Source organism: Thalassophryne amazonica, chromosome 7, assembly GCF_902500255.1.
Source record: "Thalassophryne amazonica chromosome 7, fThaAma1.1, whole genome shotgun sequence".
Classification (NCBI taxonomy): domain Eukaryota; kingdom Metazoa; phylum Chordata; class Actinopteri; order Batrachoidiformes; family Batrachoididae; genus Thalassophryne; species Thalassophryne amazonica.
In genome coordinates, this window is record NC_047109.1 from 98738252 (window position 1) to 98748564 (window position 10313).

The 10313-nt window shown below is 40.3% G+C and overlaps 1 protein-coding gene across 1 annotated transcript; it reads right to left on the bottom strand.

Annotated features, from left to right (window-relative positions):
• Positions 1-2497: 2497 nt before the first annotated feature.
• On the bottom strand, positions 2498-5666 carry LOC117514661 (E3 ubiquitin-protein ligase TRIM39-like). Its single transcript, XM_034175230.1, has 2 exons — positions 5511-5666; positions 2498-4715 (listed from the first exon to the last, which is right to left on the bottom strand). The coding sequence occupies exons 1-2, from the start codon at positions 5607-5609 to the stop codon at positions 2979-2981; spliced, it is 1836 nt and encodes a 611-aa protein (XP_034031121.1). The 5' UTR covers positions 5610-5666; the 3' UTR covers positions 2498-2978.
• Between the last annotated feature and the right edge of the window lie 4647 nt (positions 5667-10313).

Genomic DNA, 10313 nt, shown 5'->3' on the forward strand with positions numbered 1-10313 from the left:
GCAGATGTAACTTTATGCCACAAAATCACTAGCCACAACTTATCACTGTGGTTTATTTTATTCTTACGTCCTTCATTTATTTTTAAACAAGGGAGATGAGGCTGAACATTCAGCTCTGGTGCCCCCTACTGGCTGATGGGGCTTAATGCATTTGCATTGCAAACTGATCGTTCAGTACTGTACTTCATTTTTTGTCCTTCAAAATAAAAGCATTGCAGAAACAAGCCCAAAAGACACCTTCAAAATGAGACTAACAATAAACTATTTGGGGTTTGTTACATATAAAAAGAAACCGCTCTCTGTCCATGGACATTTGACACAATATAATTCAGAACTCATGATGGTAAGAAAGTGAAAAGAAGCTAGATACCCAAGTTAGATAGTTTGGTTGTTTTTTGGGGGGGGTCATACCCTCCAAATACCTCCTGTAGTTTAAACCTTGATTTGAGAGGCTAATTAGCAGGGGTTGTCAAGTGGTTAGTGTGCTTGGTTTCACTGTGGATGGTTCCCAGTTCAAACCCCAGCCCAGCCACATTTCTCCATGTAATGTGGAGTTGTTTCAGGAAGGGCATCCAGTGTAAAACTTGTGCGAATCAACATGCCACCACGTGGCGACCACGAGTGCCAAGCAAGAGAGCAGCTGAAGGGTCTTACTTCTCTGAGAGGTTAACTACAACAAACATGTTTTAAAAACCATATATGTACAGTTGTGACATTTAAGAAAGATGCACAGTGTCATTACCAGTCTGAGGTCACGGTGAGAAGTCAGAGATTTGCACACCTGAAGGCAAGTGATATGATAAAATAACATTTATTTACATAACATTTTCCCACAACACAATCAAATAGTACTTCACAAGAAATCAGTGAAAAGAAGGAACGGCCAAATAAACTGCAGTTCTGTAGGCTACTAAATAAAAAACAGTAACATAAAATCAAACTAAATAAATGGGAAAAAAGCACAGCTGCTATGGAGACATAACATAAAAACCTCACAGAGCAGCAGACGCTAAATAAGGCAACAAAATCCATATACAACCAAAATAACAGTAAAAAGGAGAAGAAAAATAAAATATCTTCTGATTAAAAAAATATATGTATACACATTTTGAGAGGTGACGACCGACTCTGAGATCAGCCCTGTTCCTGGAAGGCGTTGGACTCCGCGAGGACGTCACCAATCCTGTTTGTAATTTTCACCCTTGAGGCAGAAGATGAAGGGACTGGGATGAGGACCAGCACCTCCAATTCTAAGACCATGGTCCTCTGACTGAAACATTTGGATTGTCCTGTTTGGTCAGGGGAGAGTTATTGTCCCACAGGGAGTTGTTCAAGTACCTTGTTCACAAGGTACTTGAACCTACCAAGCTCGTCACTGCCTGACGATGGCCACTGGCCGAAACGTTGCTTGATTAAAATTACACTGGAGTTGCAAGTAAGGCAGTGTGCAAGAGCTTTTCTGTCTTCATGTTCAGCAGCCGATGTGCTCTCTCTTACGCACCTGTCGCCAAGGGATGTGCGAAGTGACAGAGCATGAGATCATCAGATGGATTGGGGCTGCATCTCTACCTGTTCCTGGGGGAATAGGATGATAGGGAAGCGTGGGCCTACTGCTTGGTCTACTGCCACCGTGACCCAGACTCAGATACATACAGTGAAGGAAAATGAATGAATGAAAGTTTTGTCAGGAAGATATCTGTGATCCTGGTTACTTTGGGTGAATATCCACCTTTCAAATTTCAGCTTTTATCTTAATTGTTTTGATCGTGATTCCTTTAATTCTGGTCTTATACCTCCGCCAAAGAGGTTATGTTTTCGGTCGCGTTTGTTTGTTTGTCTGCTGTCAGCAGGATAACTCAAAAAGTTTTGAACGGATTTTGATGAAATTTGTGGAGTGGTGGTTGGAAATGACAAGAGGAACAAGTGATTAAATTTTAGTGGTGATCCGGATCACGATCTGGATCCCGATGCTAACGCATTAGCATGTGTATGGCATTTTCAATGTTAAAAGTTAGCATTAAGCAGTTGCACCTGTCATCACGTTCAGGTGCATTTGTTTTCAAATTGTAATATTTCTTAAATTTATTTTTGTTTATATATTAATAATCTAATGATTATTATATACAGTTTTAGAGAAAGAGACAAAAATAAATAGATCATTGTTTATATATTAATAATCTAATGATTATTATATACAATTTTAGAGAAAGAGACAAAAAGAAATAGATCACTGTGCCAAGGAGGGAATCTCTTTAGGGTCAGTGACCCTATGGCCTTGTTTAGAGAAGTGTTTCAGAAATGTTAAAAAATTTATATATTTGCAGTTTAGTTGAATAATAAAGTGAATTTTGTCTCATGTGTTTTTATCTATAAGCACATGCAATATCAATATCAGTGCTCAGATGACAGTAGCTTCTGGGAAAGGTGCAAGTTGCAATAAACTGTGATGCCAAGTGCTAAGGATACATGCTATCCAGTCACAGCAGATGAAACTTTTTTTACTACTGAGCAAACATCATTGTTAGACTTTTTTAGGTTCAGTGATTCCACGGCATGTAGATGTTATGGCGTCATTGACCCCATGACCTTGGCGGAGGTTTGCACTCTCTGAGTGCTTCTAGTGTTTTATCTTTGATTGTGATGGTAATGGGGATGACAATAGGATCCAGTACTGAAACAAGCATTACTACAGTCAGGATGATCACATCAAAGATTCATGGCAGGACAAGGATAAAATGAATCAAAATAAAAAGAACTAAAATAAAAGATCAAAGGCAATAAACACCCCTTTATCCACACCAGAATATAATCAGCTCTTTCTTTAACCATGGCCTACCCATCTTATAATGTATATGAAATTTCCAGTGCCCTTTAGAGAATATCAAGTTAGGTTTAAACCAAGATTACTCATGTTACTCCTCTGGAAAGTTGTAATATTAGCTTCGTTTAAAGAATATCCCAACCTAGTCCAATTAAAATCAAACATTGGCTGGTAACGACTTCACTTGAATTTGGTTCTGAAACCAGCTCACAAAAACAAAGACCAACACAAAAAAGACAAAAACAATAATAATAATTAAACACTCAGACATGGATATCTTTGTTGTATCTGTCCAGAGTTGAGAATGTCTGAGATATGGGAGGACCAGAGGTGCACAGTTTCTGCCACATTCAGTAGGACCGGGGCTGAAGAACGGGAAGATTGTGTCTTTGAATTCACAGTTGGTGAAAGAATGAATCAAAGTGAGATCATCTGCATCATAGAACTCCACCAGTCCATTTTCATAATCTGTAAACACCCTGACCCTCTCAGGTTTCTTCATGGCTGTGAGTCGGCTGGGACTGTTACATTTGGAGTTCTTCCTCAACCTTATGATCCAGATTCCAGTTTCAGGGTTTGGTGTAATTTTCTTTGTCTTCTTCATGGACTCTCTGATTAGTCCTAAATCCCAACCGCTCTTCCCTGTAACCTGAACCTCAAAGTAGAATTTTCCTGCACAAAAGCCCGTGTTTCCCAGCACATACGTGTATCTGTCAAATCGATGTGGGCCACCGGGGAGAAGCCAAATATAAGCAGTTTTCACCTGCTTCAAATCTTGTGAAAATAAGAGTTGATCATTTGCAGTTTGGGGGTCAAAAGTTATGTCCACTGCATGATACTGGAGAAATTTCATCAACATGATGTACTTGGCGATCTGCTGACATGCAATTTTGTCTGTTGGTGTCAGTAAGAGATCAGTTTCTTCTTCTTGGATTTTACTATGACATGTCCTGAGCTCGTTTCCATTCTCTTCCATGTTGTTCACATGAAGGGGTTTGCGGACACGGACGTCAGAAGAACCATCAATGATGGGTTCTGAGTTGGATAATAAAGAGACAAATCTCTGGATGAGTTGGAGGTGGTCTTCAATTTGTGAGAGACCATCCAGCTCTGCTCTGCTTGTCTGAAACTTGGTGATTTCTTCCTCCAACTCTTTGATTATCATGTCAGGTCTTCTTTCTCCTCTCCCGTTTTCTTTAGACACATTGTGTGGCTGATTCCAGTGTTTTTCACTGTCTTCCCTCTTTGCTCTTTTTTTCAGTTTCTGAACCATCTTTTGTTTTGCCCAAATGATCCTGTCAACTTTTTTCTTTTTCACTTCCAGCTCAGCCTTTTTTTCCTCATACACTTGCTGTAGGGGGGCCGTATCATGCCCGTTATGCTCTGTGCACATAACACAAATGCATATTTGTTCCTTCCTGCAGAAGAGCTCAAAAATCTTGTTGTGCTTGTTGCATATTTTGTCCTCCAGGTTCTGCACAGGATCGGACAGTTTGTGTGTCTTCAAGGAATTAACTCTGTAATGAGGCTGCAGGTGTGTGTCACAATAAGACACCAAACAAGACAAACAGGTCTTTGATGCTTTGATTTTGTTTTCCTGGCAATAGTCACATGGCACCTCACCTGGCTGGACTAAAACTTCAGCTACTTCCTTATGATGTTTCTTAAAACTTTCCATGACGTCTCTAAAAGTTGTGTTCACCCGAAGCTTGGGCACTTTATGGAACTTCTCTTTGCACAGCGGACACTCACAGTGCTGTTTGTCCTTCCAGTACTTGGTGATGCAGGCCTTGCAGAAGTTGTGTCCACATGGAGTGCTCACAGGGTCTTGGAAAAGCTCCAGACAAATGGAGCAGAGAAATAGGTCCTCAGAGAAACTGCTGGAAGTGGCCATCTAAACCAGAATATAATGTAAGCACAAAAATATCAGAGAAATCTTTCAAGCCCCTTTTCCTTTTCACTGAAATTGCTCTTAAGACCACATAGTGCTGGTGTGGTCATGTTGAGGACATTTTTATTTGCAACAATAAAGTTTATAAGAAAGAATCAAAGTAAATGTAATGTAATCACTGGGTTTTTGATCAGTTATTGTTTCTAATGAGTTATAAGCAGTTTAACTGTCTGGTTTCCTTTGTGACATGTTGAGTGAATCATCACTGTGGAATTGTTTTTGTCTGCCTTTGAGGAAAATCACAGATTTGACTTTGGCTTGCTCCCCGAGCCTTAGAAAAAACTTTGTAATAACTTCCACGCGGTCAAATTTCAGCATGTTTCTTACTCATCTCTTGCATAATTTCCTTTGACATTGGACCATACTGAAACTTTTAATCCTACTATGCAGTGCCACAAAAGTTCTATTAAGATTCAATAGATCTGCAATAATTGTAATAATATATGATTACTAAACACAGAGTTGAAGCTTAATTCTCCATTCATTCATTTCAAATTGTACCCTGTACCTTACTTGTATGAGAAAATTTACAGCCTTGGATGCTCATATTTCCTCATGGCAGATGTATTATAAAGTGACGATGGTGATTCATGATACTGTTTTTCTTAAAACAGGTACGTGTGATAACTAGCAGTGAAAATTCTTTCACAGAATAAATGCAAAACTATAAAGTTTCACCAACAATCCCTTATCATAAGCACCTGGACATGCAAACACAACAGAAAAGATAAATGTTACCTTTTGGATGTGGATGTTGTCTGTAGTCTTGCTTTTCAAATACTGATACTCACTGAGCAGTTCAGCCTTTAAAGGTTTCTGCAGAACCAGAAGTTTCATTTCTGTGTAAATAAAATTTTCTTGCCCCGCCTCTTTCTCTTACAATCTTGCTTCAGTTTTCTCCTGCACACCTGTTAGTCATTAGTTAGTCTTTTAAGTCACTCCCTGTTCTCAGTTCGGCATGGGTCCATTGTTTGTATGAATGTTAGTTAGCGTGTTTATCCCAGATCTTTAGTGAGCATAGTTGGTGTTTTCCCTCCGTGTCATCCAGTTCTTTTGTCTTATTATCCCATTTCCTCACGGTTTGTCCTGGGTTCCACAGTATGTTACTTTGTGTAATTAAAACACTTGGTTTTTGGCTGCCTGCTTCTGGGGTTCAAATCATCTTCATGTCTGGCTGCTAGTTTTAACAATATTTTCAACATATATGTGCTGTATTTACATACACAATGCGACTGAAATAAACAAATTATTCAACTCAACAAGATGGCTGTATTTAATTCACCCATTATATAAGAGGCATGAATAATCATATTTAAGTTTTCAAACGCAAATAAAATTTACATCAATAATACAATGAAAAAAGTAACAGACTGCAAATTCCAGATTAAATATAAAACAGCATTTATTATTTTTACAAATCATGCTCCACAATGAGTTGTCTTGTTTGGGTCTATTCAGTGTACAGATCCAACATCTTCTCATTTGGGAATCTTTTGAGAGGATGGAATGATACTTTCTTCCCAGAACGACTGTGAATGTGCCATCTTGAAAGCTGAACAAATGTTGAACCTGCAGCCAAGGTTGTAACCACTTTCGGCCTCTTTTGCAAATGGGAAAAACAATTGTGTGAGTAATATCAGCAGGGAAAAAATAAAATAAAAAAATTGAAAGGTTAATTGCATAAATGTGCTAGGGATATGACCATGGCTAATATTGGATTAACTGGAGAAATTTTGGATGGCCAGGTAAAAATTTGTGTCATAGTCAAACTCCCATTTTAGCATAAAAATTGTAGTACTCGGTATATCATGACAGCAGGAGAGTATATCATATTTTATTTAAACATAAATCCACCACAGGAAATAAGAGTTAAATCCCAGGATAATTGTACCTTATGTATTGTGGTTAAGTAAAGGTACCTTGACACTTGCACAAATTTGATCTGTGCACTGGTACACAATCTGCTTACCAGAGAGTAAACCTGTTGTAAACCATTGTAAACTGTGCGGGGCTGCATGCAAGTGTGCAAAGAAAATTTTTAAATATTCAAAATCTCTGGCATGTCTTGGGATATTTTGGGGTCCCCTGTGACCTCCTCTTATCCCGCGCTGTAGCTACGCTGGTCTGCTCAAAAAGGACTTCACGCTCCTTACTGATGTCCACAGACATTTATTTCTTTATTCAGCTCGTGTAACAGCCATGGAACAACCGTGGGTAACACCCGTGGAACACCGTGAAAACTAAAAAAGACAAAATGCTACATTTAAACTCATATTCATAGACATTAACCCTAAATTACACATTTCGGCTGTAACAAGACAAAACAGCATTATAAAATAACTTTTACCGTGTGCACCTGTTTGACCAGCAGTAGAATGACACCATAAGCAGATTCTGTGTCTTATATGAGTTTTACGTGCTGCTCTGACTTTCCTTGTCCCCTTTTCTCTCCCGCTCTACACATATGCCCTTCCGGGTCGAGCAATTATGTGGCTTATTTCCTCTTCAGCACAGGTAATTTCAAAATAAAATAAACATCTTAAGCTGTAAAGCCGTGTTACACATAGCCTTAAATAATCGTGCAGTTATTTACCAAAATGAACAAAGGAAATTTTGTATCATATTCCTGTTGTCGTGGTAACCTATATACAATTCATTTTGGCGTCAGTTACACTCCCACCAAATTACCTTTGATACACAATGAAGATGCTGCACTTTACACTCTTCATTTAAATAAATCAATGGTAATTTCAAAGAAATCATCTACTTTCTACAAGAACGACAAGCTTTTGGACGGGTCTCTCTATAATGGATGGTTTGCGCAAGCATTCACCCTTCTTCCCCAGTTGCTTGTCTCCAACTTGTAGTGACACCTTTCTAATCAGTCCATCATCACCCTCGTGTACATCTACCACTCTGCCAAGTGTCCATTCATTACGAGGGATGTTTTCATCCTTGACTATCACAATATCACCAACTCTCATGTTGCGCTTAGGGGCATGCCATCGCTGTCTCAGAGTGAGGTTAGCAAGGTATTCTTTCCTCCATCTGTTCCAAAACTGCTCTGTAGCATACTGGACTCTTCTCCAGCGTTTGGTGGCATACACGTCTTCTTGAACAAACTTGCCAGGTGGGGGCAGTGGTACAGCGCATTTCATGGTGATAAGATGATTTGGTGTTAAGGGCTCCAAACTTGTGGGATCACTGATACTGTTAACAGTGAGTGGGCGACTGTTTACAATGTACATGGCTTCATAAAGAAAGGTTCTTAAAGATGCGTCATCCAACCTTCCAACACTTTGGGCAAGAACTTTACTCAGTACACTTTTTACAGTCCTGATTTGGCGCTCCCATGCGCCTCCAGCATGGCTTGAGCTTGGTGCATTCATGAGGAAGTCGCACTGCTTATTTGCCAAGTATGATGTCACTTTGTCTTTGTTGATTTCTCGTAGAGTTTTTGCCATTTCATTCTTTGCTCCCATGAAGTTAGATCCCTGATCCGATCTGATTTGTCTGATAGCTCCACGGATAGCTATAAAACAGCGTAAAGCATTGATGAATGTATCAGTTGTCACGTCTTCTAGCATCTCTAAATGAATTGCTCTCGAGCTGAGACATGTGAAGAGAAGAGCATAGCGTTTGTACACTTTGCGGCCTTGTTTCGTACTGAAGGGGCCAAAGCAATCCATACCTACATAGGTGAATGGTGGGGAAGGTTCAATGCGATCACTAGGCAGATCTGCCATTCTTTGTTCCTCTGGTGGTGCACGGGCTCTCTTACACCACACACATTGTCTGATATACTTAGCTACTGCTTTACCTCCTCCAACAATCCAAAACCCATTAGCTCTGATCTCATTTAAGGTTTGACCTTGACCTTGATGCTGTGTCTTCTCATGACAGTGTCCAATAATGAGCCTTGTAATAATGCTGTCTTTAGGGAGTATTGCAGGATGCTTCACCTCAAAATGTGTGGATGCCTTCCTTAGCCTACCTCCAACTCTCACACAGTCCTTGAGGAATGGATCAAGCTGATAGAGTCTGTTATTACAGGGCAACTTTCCTGTTTTCTGTTCAAGGTTATTCAGCTCTTCCTGAAAAGCATTTTGTTGTGCAAGTTTAACAAGGGTCAATGTGGCTTGTCTCCTTTGTTCCACATCTGGTGGCTCCGATGTCTTTATTTTCTTTGCCATTCGTTGAATGCGTGCAACAACATTGACTGCAGTAGTCCATTTGGAGAGTCGTGACAAATGTTCTGCAATGCCCCATTGTTGTTCCAACTCAGTATCCAGCACTTGTATGGCCTTTACCTCTGGATCTCCCACCAACAGCTCCGGAATGTTTTGTTCTGTTACTATCTCTCTTTCCCATAAAAATCTGGGACCTGTGAACCAGTTTGAGTCAATAAGGTCAGTGACTTTTAGGCCACGTGAGGCGTGGTCAGCTGGATTTTCTGCAGTGGCAACATAATACCACTGTTCTGGGTTTGTAGTTTCGCGGATTCTCTGTACACGATTGGCTACAAAAACATGGAATCTTTTGGCCTCATTGTTGATATAGCCTAGAACTACCTGTGAGTCTGTCCAATAGTATTCCCTGTCAACTTTGAGCTCTAGTTCTCTTTTTAGCATAGAGCTCACAGCAGCAGAAGTTACGGCCGCTGTTAGTTCTAGTCTTGGGATAGTGACTATTCTGGTTGGCGCAACCCTTGCTTTGCCCATGACTAAAGTGCAGTGCACTTGTTGGTCACTCACCAACCTGAGGTAGGAGCACTGGCCATACCCTTGACTGCTTGCATCAGAGAAGTGATGAAGTTCAACTCTCAGGACTTCACCAAAGTTTATGGGTTTGAAGCATCTGGGGATCTGGATCATTTTGAGATTTTCTAAATCTTTCAGCCAACCCTCCCACCTTAGCTTCAGTTCAGTAGGTAGCGGATCGTCCCACCCAATGCCTTTCTGACACATTTCTTGCAACACTTTCTTTCCTTCTAAAATGAAAGGGGCCAGGAACCCTAAGGGATCATAAAGAGATGCCACAACAGAGAGAATACCACGGCGTGTCAGTGGTTTCTCATCGAATGTCGCCTGGAAGAAAAAGTTGTCATTTTCTACATTCCATCTTATGCCTAATACTAGTTGCACTGGAAGGTCATTGTAGTTGAGGTCCACGTCCTTTATCTCAACTGCACGTTCCATTACATCGATTATGTCTAGCACGTCTCTGCTGTTGGAAAGAAACTTGTGAAGGTGCAGCTTCCCTTTGGCACACAAAGCTTGGGCCTCCTTTAGAAGCTCAATTGCCTCTCCAACAGTTTCCACACTTATGAGGCCATCATCCACATAAAAATGCCTTTTAACAAAGTTGGCTGCTAGTGGGTACTCTCTCTCATTTTCATTGGCCAGATGTTTCATACCGTAATTAGCACAACCTGGGGATGAGGATGCTCCGAAGAGGTGGACTTTCATGCGGTATTCTGTGGGCTCCAAGTCTGTGTTCCCATTTTCCCACCAGAGAAACCTCAAATAGTCTCTATCCTCT